This window comes from Euprymna scolopes, chromosome 19 (assembly GCF_053919585.1).
Source record: "Euprymna scolopes isolate OS-2025 chromosome 19, ASM5391958v1, whole genome shotgun sequence".
Taxonomy (NCBI): domain Eukaryota; kingdom Metazoa; phylum Mollusca; class Cephalopoda; order Sepiida; family Sepiolidae; genus Euprymna; species Euprymna scolopes.
Window position 1 is genome coordinate 126,804,918 of NC_136500.1, and position 26,064 is coordinate 126,830,981.

Below are 26,064 nucleotides of genomic sequence, written 5' to 3' on the forward strand. Positions count from 1 at the left end.
TGACGAACTGAAAACAATGTAGCCTTGTAGAATAAATATAGATTGCAGTTTGAAATTCTGTACAGATTTCAAAGTTACACATAAACAGTCCGACAAGACACATCTGAAGAAGGCCGAAGGTGGCATCAGCCGAAACGTTGTGGGAAGAATATTCAAGATGAAAAGAGTATAAAAATCCATCAAAGATGTTTAGTTTTATTAAGATTATACAAATTAAAACAAAGGCCAACATATAAAAGCCACAGTCAGTTTATTATTTTGAAAATTTTAAAATAAAGCACCAGTTTCGATATTCAAGTAAAAAATAACAAAAGAAATGATCCTTCACTTTATGGCCATGAACTAAATTGACAATATTAATCCAAAAGAATTGATTGTTGAGTTTTATTGAACCACAAAAAGATGACTTTAAGGTGCAGCAATACAACTCTATAAGAGACTGTCGATTGATTATGTGTTAGTTTGAAATAACATTTTCATTGGTCTGTCAAACTTTAGTTTGAAATAACATTTTCTTCAGTCTGTAAAGCTTCAGCTTAAATAGCATTTTGTCATTTTATCAGCTTCAATTTAAAATAGTATTTTCATTGATCTGTGATGCTTCAGTTTCACATAGCATTATCGTCAGTTTGAAATAATGCTTTTTTTGTTCTGTTATGCGTGTTTGAAACAGCATTTTCTCCAGTTTGAAATAGCATTTTCGTTTCTAAACCTTGAATAAATGCATCTCAGATTCTCTATTCTTATATTATGATAGAGAATAAAGATGAACAGAAATCCAATTTCTCTTTACCCTTAAGAACTCGAAATAATCGTTGCATCAAATTTTCGACAAGCAAATTTGGCATTTTATGATTTTACTATAAGAGATTATCCTAGGATCCTTTTTCCCTGACGTAAAGTGAGCATAGGATTGAAAAGAATCTAGCGTCTGACATTAGTAACATCTTACTAATGTCTGTGTATGTATATTCATTACTGTACTCTCCATTGTAATAAACTTTTCTTTCTTCCTTTATACTGATGTAGCAGGTGTTCTTTCAGCTCAGTAACAAAGATAAAACCGGAGAAAAACCCATTCAATGTGACTTCTGCATCCAGAAATTTGCATGGAACAACACGCTCCAGAATCATCGGAGGATTCACATCAGGGAAAAGCCGTTCCAATGTGAAATCTGTGGAAAAAAATTTGCCCAATCCGACAAACTCTGACGCCACAAACAAATGCACCTGCAATGGATAAAAAAAAGGGAAGAAAATCTCCACTAGAAACAAGCAGTCATCGACATCCACAACGCCCTCTAAAAAAGCTGACGATTATCCACAAAATGATTATTTATCGGTGCTATAAAAATATCCAGGTGTAATTTTAAATAAGATTTTTTAAGACTTATTCTAGTGGAAATCGCTCCAGACAGGGCGTGATGCCATTTGATGCAAGAAGTTAAAAAAAATACTTGAATGTCAAAACTTAGTCAATGATTAAGTGTTACATGGATAGACAACACAAATTTGTCTCTTGATGCAATCAGAACTGATGAAATAGGAAGGAAATAATAAACCTTTCTTCCTTATTCTGATGTATCAGTTATTATTTCCATGCCGTAACAAGCCTACAACTTATTTTTAAATCTACAGAACATTATTTCAGTATAAAGTTGAAATGAAAAACATTGAAATTAACCACGGAATATTACACCTCCCTTCCATCTCTCCCCAGATAATTTATCCCCATTTTGGTTCGCTATTTGAAACAACACGTTTTAAGTTGGTAATATCATTTGCTATTGATCCTGGGTTTGATTCTTGTTTCTCCGAAATGCGTAAAACTCCAAAATACACTTTATCAACTGATAGGTTTGTTTTGTCAAAACTTGGAGATATAATGAAATAATGACTGCAAAGAACTTCTTTTCTTCCTCTTAAAATCAAACAGAATTTCCATGAACAGAGTCTCTGTCCAAGAACTTCCTGTGAAACAGATTACCACAGGGTTGCTTACCTGTAAGTTAAAATCGTCTTCAAATCCAATGTCAACAAATACTTGACATAAACTGTTTGTGTCAATAATCAATTTTTTTTTCTTTTTCGTTCTGTTAATCATTTTCAATCGTTCATATTTGTCATCATTCATCTATCCATCTTTTTTTAACCATTATCTTTGAGTGGTTTCTAGCCTTGATAATCGATGACATTAGTAAAAAAAAAGAAACAGTTGCTGTTGAGATTTTGGAAGTTCTGAAAGCTTTGATTGAATCTTTTTTTGCGCGCGAAGCAGTGTCTGTAACTGAACCGGTTGTTCAAATTTCACTCAGATGCACAAAATGTGTTATAATATTCACAATTTGCTCATAAAAATATGAATTTTTGTCTGTTCTTTTTTAATTTTTCTTTTCATTTCTTCATTTTGTATATATATATATTAAAAACCAACACAACATGTTTGAGTTCTGCATCAGTTCTCATTTGTCTCAAGGGAATCATCATTCAGTAATGAGAATTCTGATCCAGCTGATGGATGCGAAGACGCATCACTCAGCTCTGTGTCGAGCCTCGAGTAAAGACTTAAACTCGGGCTGTGAGGTGATGAACCTGGTTTAAGCCCTGAGGGACTCATCGCTTCCGGGTTACTCTTGGCCAATTTCTCTGCTTCAAATTTCTCTTCTTCTATCCGAATGAAATCAAACACAGATTTGCTCAAGCTGCCTTCGTCTAAGGGATTATCCTTTTCTTCGTGCTCCCCTTGAATATTTGGATAGGTATCAGGCAGATTGCTCGTAACCTGTGAGTCAAGGCTGGGACTCATCTCTTCTGGAGAAACCTCATCTTTGTAGTTTGATTTGGTTGCGTTTTGATTCATGGGGAGAATATTTTTGTGGGCCGTCAGCTTTTCTAATGTACGGATTATCTGGAACAAAAAAAAACTTAAGTTAGAGAAAGATGAAGCATACGAGAGAAGAATGCATAATTGGTTATCCAGACTTTAGCTTTGATTGCCCTCTACTCGTTGTGCTGTTCGGATGGAAGAATCTAGTGACTGCTAGGTTTTCATTGTATGGGTAATTTATTTCATAAACGTCTCACTAGACAACTGATCATTATGAAATAAAGTTGCAATGCAAATCTAATTTTATAATCAGATTTAAAAAGGCAGATCTAGTTTTTTTTTCAGAATTTTTACCATATCAAGCATTTTTGAAGAACAATGTTCCATATAACAATCTAATGAAAGTTAGTCTTTATATAAAGTAAAGCTTGATCTGATTCTCAACTTTGTTGTCATGAAAATATTTCTGCGTTCAAATCAATATTTGATTCTAACTAACCAGTTTATTGGGTGGATCCTGGCAGCATGTTTTTAAAAATAATGAACAAATCAATTTGATTTCATTTCTTTCATAAAATGATTTTTCCCAGTCAGAATATTTTTCAATTAGAGAATGAAATAATGGTCAACTGAAAAAGCAATGTTTACAAGGAAGAGAGAGTGAGAGATAGAGAGCGAGCTACTTCATAGTTTATAGCAGGTGACATTCTCTGTCTCTTTCTGTAATTAAAAAGAAGGGTGTTGTGTTATAAAAATAAGACACATTCACAACTAGGTTGTTTCTCTGTCTTTCCTTTAAGTAGTACAATAGCTCAGTTGGAAGTGTCAGGTTAGAGTGTTCGAGGATGAATTTGGAGATGTGCCAAGAAAATGAGTCAAAGTTTTTCAAAAGACTGATTACACAGGATGAAACCTGGGTCCATCTCTATGATCCAGAGATCAAAGCCCAGTCAATGCAGTTGAAGCACTTGGACTCACCACCTCCAAAGAAGGCAAGGGTGCAGCCCTTTGCTGGCAACGTCATGCTCACAGTCTTCTGGGACCAGGACGGAGTAGTGATGACAGATTTCCTGGCAGAGGGTACCACAATTACAGGAGCCTATTATGCTTCTCTTTTGAGGAAATTAAGGAAAGCTATCAAAATCGAGAGGCAGGGCAAGATCAGCAAAGGTACACTCCGGTCCACAACTCGCATGTCACCAGATCAGAAGCATGGGTGTGTGGTTATGAAATCCTTCCCCATCCTCCCTACTCTCCTGACTTTCACCTCTTCCCAGCCATGAAGTTGTTTTTGAAAGGAAAGCGTTTTCCCAGATGATGCAGCCTTGATTTCTGAAGTCATGTCATCGTTAGAGGACCAAGCTGCAAAAAACGGTCTCCAGATCTGCATCAAACGATGGGAGAAATGTATAACTCTGGGTGGTTTATATGTAGAGAAAGACTAATAACTGTGCCAAGTTTTGTTGCTTTACTACTATGGAAATTGGGTCAGGGTCATTACTTATTGCACACCCCATGTATCTGAAGGTCACTATTTCAATCACTGGTCATTTGACATCATTTTTTAATTTTTTTTCTTCTTTCTTAAACTTTGTTGTTGCTCTCCGTAAAGATTAAGATAACATTACCTAAACAACAATTTGTAGTTTTATAACAATTTTGATCATTTTATACTTTAATAACCAAATGATACTGTACTAATTAAATTTAACTTCTTGACACATCCTAGAAGCAGCTTATCCTGCCTTAGAGTTCAAAATAGACTTCATAACTTAGGGAGGATGCCCTGCAACTTTTCCCTGCAATTTCTTTCCCACAGAAGAGAAATTGCGAGCCTGTCTCTGCTATATTATTTTCATGGTAAGTGCTCGTCTGAGCTCCAATCTATGGTCTCCCCTGGCCTGATTTTCACAAAAAAAGACTCATCTAGCTGAAACCACTATCAATAATTTCCCCACTCATTATCTGTGCTTAAACCCACACAATAATAGTAATAAGTATTTTCAATATTTTCCTTCTACATTCTCTCGTCCATTTTTTCAATTTACATATAACTCAAGATGTTTTTATACGCATTAGAAAGATGTTTTAGCAGATAAGAATCTTTACATTTATTTGAACATCTGCTTTACTATTCATATAGGATGCCTACTCGAGAGAACTTGATTGTCATGAAAAACCCCTGTACAGAGAGACCTTAGGCACTCCAAGATAGTAGTCTAGTATGGCATTCACATTCTCCCCAGTAGATATTCACTTTCTCTTCAGTAGATATTCACATTCTCTCCAGTAGATATTCACATTCTCTCTAGTTGATAATCACAGAAAACTTTTGAAAGAAAACTTACAGCCATTGAATTATAAGTGGTTTGCTATACTTATAGGTAAATGTGCACTGAAAAGATACCATAATACTTTAAATTCAAATTTTGATACATCTCTTAATTTAAACACAAAAAAAAACAATTGGGACGCTGAAAACGTACACAGTAAAACAATATTGTCGCATTGATTATTTGTAACGCAAATTTAAAAAAAAACATTTTCTGAGTTTTTTTATTTATGTTGGTAGTGTAGAAGAAAATGTATGAATGTTTTTTATGAAAGGTGTATTAAAAAAATGGAGAATAAATTAAAGAAAAAAGTAAGGCGGTGGGTAAACCCCTGTTGTAAAATGCTCTTATGGTTGTATGTTATTTGTAAGAAAATTGTGTTAAAATAACTTAAACGTAATACGGAAATGAACGATGTAAAAAAAAATGCAGAAAGTATTAACAATCGTTTATTTGGATAATTTAAACGCGAAAAAAGAAATTGGGATGCTGAAAACGTACACAGTAAAACGATGCGTTTTATCGTTGTGTTGATTATTTGTTTATGTATGCATGTGCAACCAGAAGTTGTAAACCGGATGTTGGGGTACAACACCCGTTACAGGGTCATTTGAGTTTTATAATTATATAGATTGTAAATTACTCTTAAAGTTTTAAATAGCATTTTTGGATGCAGTGAATGTCTTGTCTTCTAATGATTACCTTTATATTAAACAATGCTTCAAGCAATTACATTAACATCTTATCTGAGTAATATATAGTTATACATATGCAATAACAAAATGAAGAAATGGGGTTCAAGTTACTTTTCGTGCTTTTGATTTGATCAACATCTCATCAGTATGATCAGCATGCGATTCATTATCGTTACGTGTGCTTGAGATGCTGTTGTAGATGTTGAGCAGGTTATCTTTACTGAAGGAAGCCATTAGATTCAGATTGACAAAGTCTGTTCGGCACAGCCATTCCAACATGAAGAGACATATCTGAAAAACAAGAATACAAGACATGTTGTTGGCAATTATTTCAAAACAAGCTTTTCAAGCAGATAAAATTATTCATTGCTGAACATGCTGACATTTTTATTTAAAAAACTTATGGTCATGACTCATTCTTTCTTTATTGCCCCTCATCTTTCCCTTTCTTTGGAGGGGACAACTTGTGACCCTTCACCGCTAACACCGGGGCTGGCCTTTTTCACTTTTCCATGGGTTGACGGCCACAAGAGTTTAGCTGCTACCGCCTCCACCTTCCTCTCCTCAACGCCAGACCTTCGCTGTAAGTTTTATCCTTCATTTTGTTTCCACATTAGGACTTTGATTAATTTCTTACTTTCTATTTCGTTAATATTTTGGACTTATTCAATTTCGATGTATTTTTAAGTATTTTCTGCTTCCCCCTTCCACAGCAAGCTTCACACTAATTCTGTTTTATTCTTTCTTTCTGTTTTCAGTTTTTACCTTCTTCATTTTTAATAAACGTGTTGATTCAATTACAAAATGTCTTCAGAGTTTTAATTTTGGAGAAGTGTTTACACTTTCCATCGTAAAACTTAAAACACTCTAGACAATGGAGCATGTGGTCTTTATGGGACGGAACACTTATCAATTCATACTTACTAACTGCGAGTGCTTTGCTGCGTCTGTCTGTAAATGGTGATTGATCAAGTTCAGAATTTTATCACAGTTAAGGCCACGGCATTTAGTGTTGAATGTTTCTAAATCAGTGCGTGAAGGAATTTGTCGGGGGTTTTGTATCATCTCCCTAACCAGTTGATCCTCTTCATTCCACTCGGGCAAACTGTATTCCTCAGAGTCAAGCCTAAACAATACACAAAAAGATACAGTCATTTCAATGACATAATCTATTTCTTTTGCTCAAAAAAATACAAAAATATTTAATTCATGAGAATTGGCAAAAAGCTTATAGTAACATCTTTAACAAAATTAAAAACTTTGAATAAACATATATTGTTTTTGAAACCATATTAAGATGCAAATATTTGATTAAAAAAAAATAAAATTATTTTTTTTTTAATTAGATGATTTTTTTAAATGAAATATTTGCATCTTAATATGGTTTTAAAACGGATTCTTTTTATTCAAAATTTTTATATTTAAATTACTTTTTTAAAATTATTTTCAAGAAACAACTACCAAAACAAATTGTTAATTCCAAAAGTTTTAAGCTGAGTTTTTTTCTTGTTACAAAATAGATGTTTTAACTTGTCTGAGTAACTCTTCGAAAAATGTGCAACTTTTATAATTTATTTAAAAATATTTTCCAATTTTACTGTTTGGAAAATATTTTTATTATTTGGTAAGGTTAAAAATATATAGAATATTTTTACTTATTCGGTAATGTAAGAAATAAATGATTTGCACTAAAACTTACCTGTCATCTATTAGTTCTGTGTTGGCCAGATTATCTTTATTGTTTGATATGTGGGATGAAGACAAACAATGAGGTTGAACAACATCAGCATCGTCATCCCAACCACCTCCTGCTTTGCCAGGGATATGTTGCGGCACAATCACTAAAACAAAAACAGTAATTTGAAATAATTAAAACAATTTGCTAAACTTTCCCAATGAATTCTAAAGAAATTCAGAGTTTGACTCATATACAGTTTATATATATATATATATATATATATATACATTTCTGCATAAATACATTTTCTTATATATATATAATATGTTAAGCATACTTTCAATTTAAAGGTACAAAATGATAAATTAAAAAAAACCTGTTGCTTACCTCGTGGAAGAGAATCTGTCAAAGTTTGAGTTAATATTTCTGTTTTCTGATCAAGTTTCACAGGCGCAAAATTGTTGCTCAGTTTGTGTGCATCAATCAGAAACGTTTGGTTGGACTGTGGAGATTCAGTCAGTTTGTCCAAAAAATTCCCAAGACTGTCCCTTAAAAGTTGGCCAGTTGTTTCTGCCATTTAAAAAATATCACACAAGGGATAGAAAAAATAATAAAATAAATAACATATTTAAAGCCATTTCTTTTATAAAAAAAAAACAATAATTTATCATGATGTTGTAGTTTGCTTGAAGCATTGTGCATAATGTATAAAGAGTTGTGTTAGAAGGCTATGGCAATACAGTTAATGAGACAAGGTAAAAAGAATAATGACAATATTGAAAGATTTCAATAATTTTCAATTATAACTTGTCCATTTACCAACATGATGCATCGAACCAAAAAGGTATTGTGGTGTTATGTTTTTTTTTTGAATTTTCAGAAAGAAAATTGTTTTAAAATATGTATAGCTATCCAGTTGATATTTTGTTGAGAGTTGAATTAAACTGATTTCTTAGAATCAATGCAAAATTCAAACAAAAACTATTATATCCAGGCTTTTTAATTAAAGCGTGAAATTCTACTCTATTTTATGCCAATTACTCTAATAAAACAGCCTGGAAAAATATCTACAAAATAATTTTAAAAAAAAAACAAGTTCTTAATTAGCATTTTAGAGTGTAGAGGTGGATCAATTTTCTATATGAATTTAATGTAAAATGGTTACTCACTTTCTCGCCAGCTTGTTTTAATGATTACCCACTATTGAACTAGATAAGTATAAGAGAGAGATGGGAAACTATTTAGGTGGGATGACGGGTTGAGGGGAGCCTGGAATTTACTTGAAGAGTATAAAAATAGTCATTAATGACAAAATTAATCTTAAGGTCAATGTTGTGATCAAAATCCAGATCATTAATTTATCATGAATAAATAATACATAATTCATAAGTGGTCCCCAGTCACAGGTATATCTTCATTTGGGGAAATGACGACGTTAGGTTTCCACAACTCTTGCAGGGTGATGTTGACATCCCCCTACATACGAGGCCTGATATTTCTATATTGGTCACCCATCTGGTACTGACTAGGCTCAATGTTGCTTAACTTTAGTGCGTCAATGTGATTATGCCGTATTGTATTTATTGCTGTTCGGCTGAGGTATGGTTTGGTTCAGTTCAAGGTGGTCCATCCTCCCAGGCTTTATGTTCTGTCTGAGAAGAGGTTAGTCTACTTTTTTTTAGCCATTTTTTGTAAAACAGAGTGTGTTGGCTTTTTAAAACAACACCTGACCTTGTGTCTGACTTCTAGAAGAGGAGGTAAATAAAATACTGTTGCAACATCTGGGCTTGTGCACCAACCACTAGACTCTCCTTCTGGGACTGGGTGCAAAAACGAATTTCTAATCTAATAAGTCCCACACTGCTTGTCAAGATCCAGCTCCTGTCACATCACTGCAGAGATGCATCCCTGTGCTTGTTTTATAAGTACTTTTACAGAACATGCGCCAGGTAACTCACCAGACTAGTTGCTACACCTCACCCTTTCATTGTAGAGGTTCCTAGATGCTAGTTTTCTTACCTCGGACTTTACCCTTTTCTGCTCCCCATTTCCTAGATAGTATCTACATACAAAAATTTAAATGTAATATGAACAAATATCTTGCTGCCTCAGCCAAGTTGTCCCTTATAAATCTGGCTCCAACCACAGCAGCCCTTTATGTGTCAGTGACGATATGCTTTGTTTGGAGTGAATTGAAGTATAAAAAAAAGTTGTGTTGCATAAAGTTAATTTTTTTTTATGATGTTATTATTCCTAACCTTCAGAGACAAGCAGTCAAATATAATTATTAATCATGGTCCCAAAAGATAAAGAACGTCTACATCCCCATCGAATAAATAAAAGTGGTATCCTTGTGCCAGACTAGTAATTTATGAAATCTGTGAAAGTAACATACTTGGCTGGTGCTGAGGAGAATTTCCAAAGCCTTCCATTTTACCACTTCCCGGGATGTTACCCATTCCTGTTGGCGCTGAAGAAAAGAAAACAAGAATAAATCAAAAATCGCTCAAAGAAAACTGGATCAATTTAATCTCAGCAGAACGGATCAAATAAGAATTTTGGAATTTTTTAGATGACGATTTTATTATTTGACCAAATGTTTTAAATCATGAATTATACGAACTACTGTTCTGATTGCCACAACTTTTTGGGCCAATATAACCTCCGACCTTCTTCAGTTGCATCTTATTGAACTCAGAAACATCAAGATTTTAAGCAAAAATAAAACAAGAAAATACAAATCTACAAACCAGAATTTGAAGAATACGACTTTTTGGGGTCAGTTTCGGATTCCCTTTTGCGTTCAGCATCAAATAAAACTTCAGAAAGACTCTGCAAGAAAAATGTTTAAAAAATAATACTCACACATGCGCATACATATACATACATATATATATTAGTGTTGGGGCGATTAATCGGAATCGGGAATCAGAAAAATCGGAACTTTTGGGGGTGTCAGAATAGGTACCGGAATTGGAAAATTTTGCTGATTTTCCAATGCCAAAACCGATTCCTTGAATTATCTTTATTTGATTTTGCTTTTATAAAACGTCTATCACTGCTTGCATTAATAATAAAATAATAAATATTCATTGATTTAAACTTCCAGTAAGACTAAAATCTTTACATCACCCCCTTCACAAGTGTGTTTTTACGTTTGAGAAAATATAGGCACATTCAAAATGTGTTTTTACAGTAATCAGGACAACAAAAGACTAAGTCCAAATTCATCATAAGTTGATTTATTATAGGCACAACCAAAAAATGGAAAAAATAAACAAGCAGTTGTTTATAAACAAATTAAAATCTATTAAAATCCATTCTTGAGCAACTTTTTTTTCCAGAAAGATAAAAACCTTAATTTTATTATATGAAAAGTAAAAAGCAGAATAATATAAAACTTTTTCTACTATTTTTAATAGAATTTTAAATTTTCAAAAATGATACCATCCACCACCATTTTTATCTCAATCGTTAAAAAATTAAGATATTTTTGAAAAGGTTTTTTAACCAAATAATTTTTTTTTCGTCTAAATAAGAATATACCTGAATTTTAAATAATTCCAACTTGTTATACCATTCTATACATTTGCATAGCGAAATAAAAAAAAAAAATTAATGATGATAGGTTAAAATTAAGTATGGAGGCCTGGATATGACTAAATAAACTTATTTAGCCATGTATTTTTAATGTTTGGTTTCACAATTAAGTGAAGAGTTCAATTCTTTTTTCATAAGTGATATATATGTCATATGTGTTGAAAACAACTCCATCGAGTATCACGGTTGGGCCACCATAGGTGAATCAACAAGAAATTGCAGAAAGAAATCATCATATTTTTAGAAAAGTGTGCAGTTATTTATTGATTCTTTTTTCTTTTTTCGTATTGATTCTTTAAAGCATTTACTATTTAATGGAATATTAGCAATACTGGGCTCACTAAAAAAAAAATTATTTATTTTTCAAAGATTGAAAGTAGTGGTTTTTTTTTTTTGCTAATCTGAAAGATAATAATTATTAACATATTCAACAAATTTCACAATTCAAAACACAAAAGATGAAAAATAAAACACATTCAAAATTTGGATTTTCAACCTTAAGGTCTGATATGTGCGCTGTTGTTTTTTTCTCCCTTTTTTTTAATCTACAATCCTCACCCTCCCCACAATTTGGCTAATTATTTTAAGCATATTTGGACCCACAAATAAAGGGGAATGTTGTAGACAAATAAATAAATATATATATATATAATAGCAATACACATGAAAAAATTTGAAATAGCTTAAAATATTTCAATATTGGTATACATAGAAAGAGCTTGATGAGCTAAGAAATAATCTTTTTAAATTTTTTAAATCAACTTAAAATCAAGTAAGTTATGGCTATTTTTGTGCCTCACATGTTTGGATATTTTTTCCTCTTTAAGACCATATGCATTTCGTCACATTTTTTACAATACTTTTTCAGTAAAAATGTCATATCAGAAGATTAAGCAATGAAATTTACCATATAAGTGTATTTCTGTACAAGGAATCTGAATATGCTACTGAAAATCTCCAAAAATTAATGGTTTCCACATAATCTGCAGTAAATGCACATAAATATGCTGCAATTCCTTAAAAATTCTATATATCCATTAAAAGAAAAAAGTTAAAGAACTCAAAGCTGAATTGTAATGCATTATATGTACAAATAATTGAAATCGAAATCTAGGACGGTTTAAGGGCAGTTAACCATTTTTTTTCTATCGGAGATAAATCCTGTGTGCCTTTTTTTTTAAAGACGATTATGTGTGGTTTTAAGATCTTTGCAATTATGAGAGGGTGGGGAGGTTGCCACTCTGACTTTGGGTTAATGATAGAGCTAAGGAAGTTAGAAAATATGCGCTAATCTGAAAAAAAAATTGATAATCTTTGTAAATTTTCTTGTATAATTTTGTCAATGAAAAGAATACTTATTTCACGATGATATAATAACTATGCCTGTCACCAGTCATGGATTCTAGTTGCATGATTGCAAAGCCTCTTATAGGAATCACCTTGATTCTTATCCATATGTACATTATCCTGTTTTTTTGTTACAGGTGTTACGTAATTTCATTTAATGTAATTGTAAAATCTTAATATCATCTGATAACTCACCTGGGCTGTTTGTCTAACCATCAGGTAAGGGATGTTCCCATGTAGGGGGTCAGGTGGGCCACTGAACTCTGGAAGGTTAAAAGAATAATTATTCAGTCGACATAAAGAGTAGAAAGTGGGTCTTGGGTTTACATTCAGCAGCCTTGTGACTTACTTCCCTCTTTGCTTCTCGAAATTTGCCAAAACTAAACTATTTGTTCCTTGTACCATCTAAGAGATGCCTTTGATAGTTTCCAGACTTTTTTCTACAGGCATTTAAAATTATAGACTCTTGAAAATTCAGTATGTTTATTGCTATTGGCAATGAGTAGAGGGAGAAAGGAAGATCATTTATGCAGACCACAAACGTGTTTACAATGGGCTGTGTGTTTGACATGCCTGATCTATAGTATCAGACTTGACTGACTTGTTAGTTGTTGGTATAGACCAATTCATACTCTCCAAGAACATCAGTTTTTGTGGAAGAAACCATATAGCTGCCAACGTAATGAATTCAGCAACTAGCTTGATGTTAACACCAGAGAGCATAGTAATTGAGACACTGACATACAGACAAATGTCACCCACAGTTGATTCAAGACAATATAGCAAAGACTGGACATCCGCTATGGTGTCGACAATAAGCCAGATCATCAGTATAGTATAAAATGTTGAATGATCTTGCGTCATGATCTGAATGTTAGATTAGAAATCGTGGAATAATGCTTTGATGAAATTATTGTGAGATTTTAAAAATAAACAAAACTGATTTCTAGGCTAGTTAGTTATGTCGAGAAACAAACAACTGGAATAGTTAGAAAATAGAGAAATGTCAAAGCAAGTTTTATAACTGATTAGTGAAGATGTCTCTAGGCTGGTTCTCATTGATGAAGACTCAGCTAAACATTCCCCACCCCCCACTCTTCTATACATAAAGAAGCCGGAGGCAACTTTCTAACACCAAAATATAGTTCCTTTTGTGTTTTTTTTTTCATTTCTTCAATGGTAAAAATACAACAAGATGTTAAGAGAATTCTTTAATAGAAGTTTTTACTCTTTCTTTTTGATTAACGTTACCCCCAGCAAAAAAAAAATGCGCCTAACCATTGCTTTGTGCGTGTGTGTGTGGGGGGGGCACGTTATACAAAATTATGTTGTATCAAAATTAAACTAATTACATCAAATTCGTTTCCATTTTTATAACCACCCAATAGATAAAAACGAGGCCAACAAACGAATTATAAAACACATACTAGTTGCTTCTTTGATACCAGTAGCTTGACGTCGAAGGCCATGGCGGAAATCTGGGTGCCCTTTTTCTACAATATATGCCATCAATTTTAAAACCTGAAAATAATTTAAAAAAACAATTTACACAAATATAAAGGTAAGCTTTTTTTATCCTCCAAAATAAAATTTATACAATAGTTTTGCATTTGTTAATAAGACACACACTCACACAAACATCCAAATGGTTAGAAGCGTTGTCGACTAGACAGTATACTAAGTTTGAAACATAGGACAGTCTACCTACACTGAAAAGCCATGATGCAGCAACACAGTCCATCTATGATTAACTGCATCTGCTGCATTCTTGAGTTGAGCATAGCAGTAAGTGAAATCGTTAAGTACCATTAATAATAATGCAAAGCTTTTCATATAAAAATAGTGGGGCTTTGCAAGCTGATTCTTTTGTTATTATTTCTGAAGTTATTCAGTTTATTGTTAAAATATTTTTGACACTCGTGCTATTTTGAGATTAGTCAGATAATTTATTTGTAAAATAAATTCTTCTTTTAGAAACGAAATCTAATAATGTGGCAGATTTAGTTTTTGAAAATTGCTTTTGTTAATATTTTCCAGTGCGAGGAAAGATATAAAAATATCTACCATGTTTGGAAATTTCATTAATTATTTTGAAGTTTCACTCACACAAACATCCAAATGGTTAGAAGCGTTGTCGACTAGACAGTATACTAAGTTTGAAACATAGGGCAGTCTACCTACACTGAAAAGCCATGATACAGCAACACAGTCCATCTATGATTAACTTAAATTAAGAAAATAGAATATCAAACATACAAAATTTCCAGTTTTATTATTAACCCTTTATGACCCAAATTATGATATAGATAATTAAATAAAAATTTTATTGTTAATTTTGTGACCTGAATGATGTAGATGATTAAAAAAAATTTTTAATTTTGTGACTTGAATTATGATGTAGATGATTAAAAAAATATTTATTGTTAATTTTGTGACCCAAATTATGATGTAGATAATTAAATAAAAATGTTATTGATAATTTTGTGACTTGAATTATGATGTAGATGATTAAAAAAAGTTTTATTGTTAATTTTGTGACTTGAATTATGATGCAGATGATTAAAAAAAAATTTTTATTGTTAATTTTAGATAGTGGCATACTGAATGTAAGCAATGGACAGTTGCAATATGGAAGTGTTGGACACCTCCCCAGATACTGAACTAATGCATACAAGGTGTGTTTGAATCAATTCCCACTTTATATGCTGTTATATTCATTTATTTACGAGTTGAACAATTAGTTCAATCAGGTTATGAATGGTTAAGAAAATTTTGAAAACAGTTTCTTCTTACTTTGAGTTTTGTGTGGTAGGATCTTTTCTCCAACTGACTGACCAGAAATTCAAGCAAACTAATGCAGTATCCAGGCGATTCATAGCTGATTTCTGATTTGGTTAAAGAGAAAATCAACTTTTTTTTTTCATAATTTTCGAGATGCGAATTGAAAAATTGTATTTTATCCAGACTAAAATTCTCACCTATGTTCTTATATTCAAAATATTTTGGCTGATGTAACCTCTGACCTTTACGATGAAAGCCATACAGAAATTCTAATTAAATATTTAATCCAAAGAAAGCAGATCATTATCATTTTGTCAGTCATCATTGGACAAAAATTTGTTATTTTTAGTTATTATTAGTGTTGCGACAATTAATTGGAATCGAGAATTGGAAAAATCAGGGATTTTTGGGGTATCAGAATCGGTATCTGAAAAATTTAAGCCTATTTTCCGATGTCTAAATTAATTCTTTAAATTATCTTTTTATTTGATTTTGGTTTAAGAAACAACTTCCACTGCTTGTAGTAATAAAAAAATAATAAATACTTATTGATTTAAACTTCCAGTAAAACTTAAATCTCTGGGTCACCTCACAAGCGTGTTTTTACGTTCAAGAAAATAAAAGCACATTTAAGATGTTTTACAGTAATCAGGACAAAATAACACTTTTATAATTAAATATTTTTTTACAAGGAAGTCGCCAATTATAAAGGCCCGAAGGCCACTCGGGGATAAGGGTTATTGTGTTTACAGTAATCATTGGGATAATATCGTCGTAATTGCTAGTAATGAAGATCTGATTAAGGGGGCGGTTCAACAGGAACTTGAATATCAAATATATAAATATTTAGAGATTTATAAAGAATCGGATTTAGTAATTGTATTGGAATCAGGAAAAAATATTGGAATCGTCCCATCACTAGTTATTATTGCCTGTAGTAAGGATTGAACCTTCAACCTTTAGAAGATTGGAACTTAGAACTGATTGTTAACATTTTTAACCATTAGGCCATATTTATCCACGTGGACATATAGCCCTGTTGTTAAAAGTATTTGTTAAATATTGGGTTTGATTCAAAATTTGATACCATTTTACAGAGTTCAACATAAAGATTGCAGAGTTTGATGTAAAGATGCACGGAAGTCACATCAGCAGAAATGTTGCAAATATAACAACCAAGATGAGAATAGTAGTCAATATAATACAAAATAAAATGGAGTCTCATGAACACAAATAAATAAAAATAAAATATAATACAAAATAAAATGGAGTCTCATGAACACAAATAAATAAAAACAAAATATAATACAAAATAAAATGGAGTCTCATGAACACAAATAAATACAAACAAAATATAATACAAAATAAAATGGAGTCTCATGAACACAAATAAATACAAACAAAATATAATACAAAATAAAATGGAGTCTCATGAACACAAATAAATACAAACAAAATATAATACAAAATAAAATGGAGTCTCATGAACACAAATAAATACAAACAAAATATAATACAAAATAAAATGGAAAATAAATTTTTAAAAATCACATCTAACAATAGAAAATTTCAACCAAATGTACTTTCAGAATCCCAATTATACAGACTAGTAAAAGGAGTTAAATTTCTTTTTTTTTTTTTTACTCTTTTTCACTCCTAACATGTATAACAGAGGATTGTGGAGAGTTGAGAAGCGACATGTCTGTCCACATTACATTTAAACTTCTGCAGGTTAGTACAGTTAGGAAAGTAAGAACGGTATAACTGGACGTATACTAAATATACTTACACCCTTACACAATAGAAGCATATAGGTTGTCATTGATGGACGTACATCCAAGCAGCATAACATTAATGCGGGAGTGCCTCAGAGGTCGATTCTTGGACCACTATTATTCCTGATATTCATAAATGACCTCACTGATAATATTGTGTCCGTGTAATGGGGCCGTAAATGGATGGTAACATTTAATGCTAATAAAACTAAGCTGCTCTCCTTTAACAATTACAAGGTTTGAACAGGCGGCATATGAAAGGGGCAAACCCTCAGTTTGTTCAGGTATGCTGAAAACGAATATCGCAAGGAAAATTAGCACAGACTGACTATAGATTCACCATCAAAGTATTGAAATATTTTTATTTTATTTTATAAAGGAATCACTACTTATCAAGCCCCAGAGGCAACTCGAGGGTAATGGTTAAAGTGTGTACAGTAGTCAATGGGACAATATCATAGTAATCGTTAGAAGTGTAAATTTGGTAAATTGGATTACTTAAGAGGAACGGCTCATCAAGAACTTGTTTACATTGGACTTGAAGACGACGAAATAAAAATATAAAGTTGAAAGAACTAGCGAAAAATATGATTTTAACGATGCCTTTAAAATCGTAAACTGCCTGTTCACATTTTTTTACATTTTTCGAAGATAATAAAAAGTGTAAAAAAAAAGCAAACCTTTAGAATCTTAAAAAGATCTCCCGGGAGCATTTTTGCAACATGAAAACTATACAAACCAAAATAAAGAGAGGAGGCAACCCTACTCAAAAATATGGTTTATTACATCGCCTAAAAAAAAGAAGAATCAGGGGCTCCAATAATACGATAATTTGGTGGGGAAGTAAATTGTTTTCTTTTTTCTAACTTGGTTTTAAAAAGTTATTATTTTCATGAACTCTAACCACACCTCACAACCCTAATCCGGCCGGTCGGAGAAAAAAGTTTTTATTTTTTTAAATTTTGTTCAAACCGACAACACACATACGCACGCATGTACACACATACACAGACACACACACACACACACACACACACACACACACACGCACGCACGCACACACACACACGCACGCACACATAAGCATCGCTTGTCACCAGGCTAAAGAAGAGAGAAAGTGGGGAAGGAGAGAAAGGGTCGTGTTCTCTGCACTGCACGGGCCGGGGACAAACAGAAGTTAAATGAAATCGATTATAAATCGCTCGACAAAGTTGTGTCTGAACTTTTTATTCTATGAAACTTAAGATTAATAAAACGAAATAATCGTGACCCGTGGAAATTCCACGGCGAATATTTCGCATTCAAGAGAACAAAACGAAAAAATAGTGAACAAATAAATATATAAGAAAATGAATGTTACCAAAGGCAAGATAAGTTACTCTTCTACCTACCTAGATCACATTTTTTGTTGTTTTAACTTATTTTAAAACGTTTATTTCACATAAACAAAAGTCGCGCACAGTTTTAAGTTAGAACAATAAATAAGTGTCTGACATTTTACAGACATCTTGTGAGACTCGATAATCGCTCCAAACTCGAAAATTAAGCAAAATACTGGAAGCAACACATCCAATAAATGTCAGTAAACGTTCGAACATGTTTTCTTTTTCACATTAGCGAAACACTTATCAGAGAAAAAGCGAAAATGAGAAGCAAACACAAATGAAGAAGTCGGTTTTTATCGTTGAGCACAAAAACAAAAACAAAAAGAGTATCTAATCTAATAGGCCCCATGCTATAGGTCAATCTCCAAAGTCTGTCCCATCGCCTCAGTGTTGCATCCCTGTTTACAAGTACTTTAATGGGATGTGCTCTGATTAAGCCATAGCACTTATACCAGTGCCCGGAAAACTTGTCCCGGGAAAACTCGTCTCCGGAAAAACCGTACCCGGAAAAATTCTAACCTTCACTTTGATCAGGTATGCTGAAAACGAATATCGCAAGGAAAATTAGCAGAGAATGACCGACTACTAGTTTTGGAGCTAGTTTTATTAATGCATGTATTTTGAAATGTAAATCACAGGCGACCATGTTTGAACAGGCGGCATATGAAAGGGGCCAACCCACAGTTTGTTCAGGTATGTTGAAAACGAATATCGCAAGGAAAATCAGCACAGACTGACTATAGATTCACCATCAAAGTATTGAAATATGTTTTTTTATTTTATAAACGAATCACTACTTATTAAGCCCCAGAGGCCACTCGGGGGTAAGGGTTAAAGTGTGTACAGTAGTCAATGGAGTCCATTGACTACTGTACACACTGTTGACAATGGACAATATCATAGTAATCGTTAGAAGTGTAAATTTGGTAAATTGGATTACTTAAGAGGAACGGCGAATCAAGAACTTGTTTACATTGGACTTGAAGACGACGAAATAAAAATATAAAGTTGAAAGAACTAGCGAAAAATACCATTTTAACGATGGTTTTCAAATCGTAAACTGCCTGTTTACATTTTTTTACATTTAAAAAGTGTAAAAAAAAAAAAAGCAAACCTTTAGAATCCTAAAAAGATCTCCCGAGAGCATTTTTGCAACATGAAAAATATACAAACCAAAATAAAGAGAGGAGGAAACCTACTCAAAAATATGGTTTATTACATCGCCTAAAAAAAAAGAAGAATCGGGGCCTCCAATAATACGATAATTTGGTGGGGAAGTAAATTGTTTTCTTTTTTCTAACTTGGTTTTAAAAAGTTTTTATTGCTAACATTTATTTTCATAAACTCTAACCACACCTCACAACCCTAATCCGGCCGGTCGGGAAAAAAGTTTTTATTTTTTTAAATTTTGGTGAAACGCACGCACGCATGCACGCACGCACGCATACATAAGCATATCGCTTGTCACCAAGCTAAAGAAGAGAGAAAGTGGGGGGAAGGAGAGAAAGGGTCGTCTTCTCTGCACTGCACGGGCCGGGGTCAAACAGAAGTTAAATGAAATCGATTAAAAATGGCTCCACAAAGTTGTGTCTGAACTTTTTATTCTATGAAACTTAAGATTAATAAAACGAAATAATCGTGACCCGTGGAAATTCCACGGCGAATATTTCGCATTCAATAAGAACAAAACGAAAAAGTAGTGAACAAATAAATATATAAGAAAATGAATGTTACCAAAGGCAAGATAAGTTACCCTTCTACCTACCTAGATCACATTTTTGTTGTTTTAACTTATTTTAAAACGTTTATTTAACACAAACAAAAGTAGCGCACAGTTTTAAGTTAGAACAATAAATAAGTGTCTGATATTTTACAGACATCTTGTGAGACTCGATAATCGCTCGAAACTCGAAAATTAAGCAAAATACTGGTAGCAACACATCCAATAAATGTCAGCAAACGTTCGAACATGTTTTCTTTTTCACATTAGCGAAACTCTTATCAGAGCAAAAGCGAAAATGAGAAGCAAACACAAATGAAGAAGTCGGTTTTTATCGTTGAGCACAAAAACAACAAAAAAGTATCTAATCTAATAGGCCCCGTGCTATAGGTCAATCTCCAAAGTCTGTCCCATCGCCTCAGAGTTGTATCCCTGTTTATAAGTACTTTAATGGGATGTGCTCTGATGAATCCATAGCACTTATACCAGTTCCCGGAAAACTTGTCCCGGGAACACTCGTCTCCGGAATAACCGTACCCGGAAAACTCGCACTGTTCAGTTTGTTCAGGTATGCTGAAAACGAATATCGCAAGCAAAATTAGCAGAGACAAATAGTTTTGGAGCTAGTTTTATTAATGCGTGTATTGTGAAATGTAAATCACTGGCGACCATGTTTGAACAGGCGGCATATGAAAGGGGCCAACCCTCAGTTTGTTCAGGTATGCTGAAAACGAATATCGCAAGGAAAATTAGCAGAGACAAATAGTTTTTGAGCTAGTTTTATTAATGCGTGTGTTTGGAAATGTAAATCACTGGCGACCATGTTTGAACAGTTTGAACAGTCGGCATATGAAAGTGGTCAACCCTCAGTTTGTTCAGGTATGCTGAAAACGAATATCGCAAGGAGAATTAGCAGAGACAAATAGATTTTGGGCTAGTTTTATTAATGCGTGTATTTGGAAATGTAAATCACGGGCGACCATGTTTGAACAGGCGGCATATGAAAGTGGCCAACCCTCAATTTGTTCAGGTATGCGGAAAACGAATATCGCAAGTAAAATTAGCACAGACAGACTACCAGTTTTGGAGCTAGTTTTAGTTAATGCGTGCATTTTGAAATGTAGATCACTGGCGACCATGTTTGAACAGGCGGCATATGAAATGGGCCAACCCTCAGTTTGTTCAGGTATGCTGAAAACGAATATCGCAAGGAAAATTAGCAGAGACAAATAGTTTTAAAGCTAGTTTTATTAATGCATGTATTTTGAAATGTACATTACTGGCGAACATATTGGAACAGGCGGCATATGAAAGGGGCCAACCCTATGTTTGTTAAGGTATGCTGAAAACGAATATCGCAAGGAAAATTATCAGAGACAAATAGTTTTGGAGATAGTTTTATTAATGCGTGTATTTTGAAACGCAAATCACTGGCGACCATGTTTAAACATGCGGCATATGAAAGGGGCAAACCCTCAGTTTGGTCAGGTACGCTGAAAACGAATATCGCAAGGAAAATTAGCAGAGACAGACAGACTACTAGATTTAGAGCTAGTTTTATTAATGCGTGTATTGTGAAATGTAAATCACTGGCGACCATGTTTGAACAGGCGGCATATGAAAGGGGCCAACCCTAAGTTTGTTTAGGTATGCTGAAAACGAATATCGCAAGGAAAATTAGCAGAGATTAATGCGTGTATTTGAAATGTAAATCACTGGCGACCATGTTTGAGCAGGCGGCATATGAAAGGGGCCAACCCTCAGTTTTTTCAGGTATACTGAAAACGAATATCGCAAGGAAAATCAGCACAGACTGACTATAGATTCACCATCATAGTATTGAAATTTTTTTTTTATTTTAGAAAGGAATCACTACTTATAAAGCCCTAGAGGCTACTCGAGGATAAGGGTTAAAGTGTGTACAGTAGTCAATTGGACAATATCATAGTAATCGTTAGAAGTGTAAATTTGGTAAATTGGATTATTAAGAGGAACGGCTCATCAAGAACTTATTTACATTGGACTTGAAGACGACGAAATAAAAATATAAAGTTGAAAGAACTAGCGAAAAATACCATTTTAACGATGCCTTTCAAATCGTAAACTGCCTGTTTAAAAAGTGTAAAAAAAAAAAAAAGCAAACCTGTAGAATCCTCAAAAGATCTCCCGAGAGCGTTTTTGCAACATGAAAAATATACAAACCAAAATAAAGAGAGGAAGAAACCTACTCAAAAATATGGTTTATTACATCGCCTAAAAAAAAAGAAGAATCGGGGCCTCCAATAATACGATGATTTGGTGGGGAAGTAAATTGTTTTCTTTTTTCTAACTTGGTTTTAAAAAGTTTTTATTGCTAACATTTATTTTCATAAACTCTAACCACACCTCACAACCCTAATCTGGCCGGTCGGGAAAAAAGTTTTTATTTTTTTAAATTTTGGTGAAACGCACGCACGCACGCACACATAAGCATATCGCTTGTCACCAGGCTAAAGAAGAGAGAAAGTGGGGGAAGGAGAGAAAGGGTCGTGTTCTCTGCACTGCACGTGCCGGGGTCAAACAGAAGTTAAATGAAATCGATTAAAAATGGCTCCACAAAGTTGTGTCTGAACTTTTTATTCTATGAAACTTAAGATTAATAAAACGAAATAATCGTGACCCGTGGAAATTCCACGGCGAATATTTCGCATTCAATAAGAACAAAACGAAAAAGTAGTGAACAAATAAATATATAAGAAAATGAATGTTACCAAAGGCAAGATAAGTTACCCTTCTACCTACCTAGATCACATTTTTGTTGTTTTAACTTATTTTAAAACGTTTATTTAACACAAACAAAAGTAGCGCACAGTTTTAAGTTAGAACAATAAATAAGTGTCTGATATTTTACAGACATCTTGTGAGACTCGATAATCGCTCGAAACTCGAAAATTAAGCAAAATACTGGTAGCAACACATCCAATAAATGTCAGCAAACGTTCGAACATGTTTTCTTTTTCACATTAGCGAAACTCTTATCAGAGCAAAAGCGAAAATGAGAAGCAAACACAAATGAAGAAGTCGGTTTTTATCGTTGAGCACAAAAACAACAAAAAAATAGAGTATCTAATCTAATAGGCCCCGTGCGTGCTATAGGTCAATCTCCAACGTCTGTCCCATCGCCTCAGTGTTGTATCCCTGTTTACAAGTACTTTAATGGGATGTGCTCTGATGAATCCATAGCACTTATACCAGTGCCCGGAAAACTTGTCCCGGGAACACTCGTCTCCGGAATAACCGTACCCGGAAAACTCGTACTGTTCAGTTTGTTCAGGTATGCTGAAAACGAATATCGCAAGGAAAATTAGCAGAGACAAATAGTTTTGGAGCTAGTTTTATTAATGCGTGTATTGTGAAATGTAAATCACTGGCGACAATGTTTGAACAGGCGGCATATGAAAGGGGCCAACCCTCAGTTTGTTCAGGTATGCTGAAAACGAATATCGCAAGGAAAATAAGCAGAGACAAATAGTTTTGGAGCTAGTTTTATTAATGCGTGTATTTTGAAATGTAAATCACTGGCGACCATGTTTGAACAGGCGGCATATGAAAGGGGCCAACCCGCAGTTTGTTCAGGTATGCTGAAAACGAATATTGCAAGGAAAATTAGCAGAGACAAATAGTTTTGGAGCTAGTTTTATTAATGCGTGTATTGTGAAATGTAAATCACTGGCGACTATGTTTGAACAGGCGGCATATGAAAGGGGCCAACCCTCAGTTTGTTCAGGTATGCTGAAAACGAATATCGCAAGGAAAATTAGCAGAGACAAATAGTTTTGGAGCTAGTTTTATTAATGCGTGTATTTTGAAATGTACATCACTGGCGACCATGTTTGAACAGGCAGTATATGAAAGGGGCCAACCCTCAGTTTGTTCAGGTATGCTGAAAACGAATATCGCAAGGAAAATTAGCACAGACAGACGAATAGTTTTCGAGATAGTAATGCGTGTATTTTGAAATGTAAATCACTGGCGACCATGTCAGAAGAGGCGGCATATGAAAGGGGCCAACCAACAAGTTGTTCAGGTATGCTGAAAACGAATATCGCAAGGAAAATTAGCAGAGAATGACCGACTACTAGTTTTGGAGCTAGTTTTATTAATGCGTGTATTTTGAAATGTAAATCACTGGCGACCATGTGTGAACAGTTTTAACAGGCGGCATATGAAAGGGGCCAACCCTCAGTTTGTTCAGGTATGCTGAAAACGAATATCGCAAGGAAAATCAGCACAGACTGACTATAGACTCACCATCAAAGTATTGAAATATTTTTTTTATTTTATAAAGGAATCACTACTTATCAAGCCCCAGAGGCCACTCGAGGATAAGGGTTAAAGTGTGTACAGTAGTCAATGGACAATATCATAGTAATCGTTAGAAGTGTACATTTGGTAAATTGGATTATTTATAAGGGGCGGCTATTCAAGAACTTGTTTACATTGGACTTGAAGACGACGAAATAAAAATATAAAGTTAAAAGAACTAGCGAAAAATATCATTTTAACGATGCATTTCAAATCGTAAACTGCCTGCTTACATTTTTTTTTACATTTTTCGAAGATAATAAAAAGTGTAAAAAAAAAGCAAACCTTTAGAATCCTAAAAAGATCTCCCGGGAGCATTTTTGCAACATGAAAAATATACAAACCAAAATATAGAGAGGAGGCAACCCTGCTCAAAAATATGGTTTATTACATCGCCTAAAAAAAGAAGAAGAATCGGGGGCTCCGTGGGGAAGTAAATTGTTTTCTTTTTTCTAACTTGGTTTGAAAAAGTTTTTATTGCTAACATTTATTTTCATGAACTCTAACCACACCTCACAACCCTAATCCGGCCGGTCGGGGAAAAAAGTTTTTATTTTTTTAAATTTTGGTGAATACGACAACACACACACGCACGCACACATAAGCATATCGCTTGTCACCAAGCTAAAGAAGAGAGAGAGAGAGTGGGGGAAGGAGAGAAAGGATCGTACGTGCCGGGGTCAAACAGAAGTTAAATGAAATCGATTATAAATCGCTCGACAAAGTTGTGTCAGAACTTTTTATTCTATGAAACTTAAGATTAATAAAACGAAATAATCGTGACCCGTGGAAATTCCACGGCGAATATTTCGCATTCAAGAGACAAAACGAAAAAGTAGTGAACAAATAAATATATAAGAAAATGAATGTTACCAAAGGCAAGATAAGTTACTCTTCTACCTACCTAGATCACATTTTTGTTGTTTTAACTTATTTTAAAACGTTTATTTAACACAAACAAAAGTAGCGCACGGTTTTAAGTTAGAACAATAAATAAGTGTCTGACATTTTACAGACATCTTGTGAGACTCGATAATCGCTCCAAACTCGAAAATTAAGCAAAATACTCGTAGGAACACATCCAATAAATGTCAGCAAACGTTCGAACATGTTTGCTTTTTCACATTAGCGAAACACTTATCAGAGCAAAAGCGAAAATGAGAAGCAAACACAAATGAAGAAGTCGGTTTTTATCGTTGAGCACAAAAACAACAAAAAAAAGAGTATCTAATCTAATAGGCCCCGTGCTATAGGTCAATCACCAACGTCTGTCCCATCGCCTCAGTGTTGCAGTTGCATCCCTGTTTACAAGTACTTTAATGGGATGTGCTCTGATGAACCCATAGCACTTATACCAGTGCCCGGAAAACTTGTCCCGGGAAAACTCGTCTCTGGAAAAATCGTACCCGGAAAACTCGAACCGTTCAGTTTGTTCAGGTATGCTGAAAACGAATATCGCAAGGAAAATTAGCAGAGAAAAATAGTCTTGGAGCTAGTTTTATTAATGCGTGTATTGCGAAATGTAAATCACTGGCGACCATGTTTGAACAGTTTAACCAGGCGGTGTATGAAAGGGGCC

The 26,064-nt window shown here is 33.8% G+C and overlaps 1 protein-coding gene across 1 annotated transcript; it reads right to left on the minus strand.

The window, feature by feature from the left end:
- Positions 1-2,074: 2,074 nt before the first annotated feature.
- On the minus strand, positions 2,075-15,412 carry LOC145240180 (AP-4 complex accessory subunit Tepsin-like). Its single transcript, XM_080103766.1, has 10 exons — positions 15,274-15,412; positions 13,908-14,001; positions 12,676-12,743; positions 10,284-10,365; positions 9,929-10,003; positions 7,921-8,103; positions 7,555-7,696; positions 6,780-6,981; positions 5,967-6,146; positions 2,075-2,908 (listed from the first exon to the last, which is right to left on the minus strand). The coding sequence occupies exons 2-10, from the start codon at positions 13,987-13,989 to the stop codon at positions 2,456-2,458; spliced, it is 1,467 nt and encodes a 488-aa protein (XP_079959892.1). The 5' UTR covers positions 13,990-14,001; positions 15,274-15,412; the 3' UTR covers positions 2,075-2,455.
- Between the last annotated feature and the right edge of the window lie 10,652 nt (positions 15,413-26,064).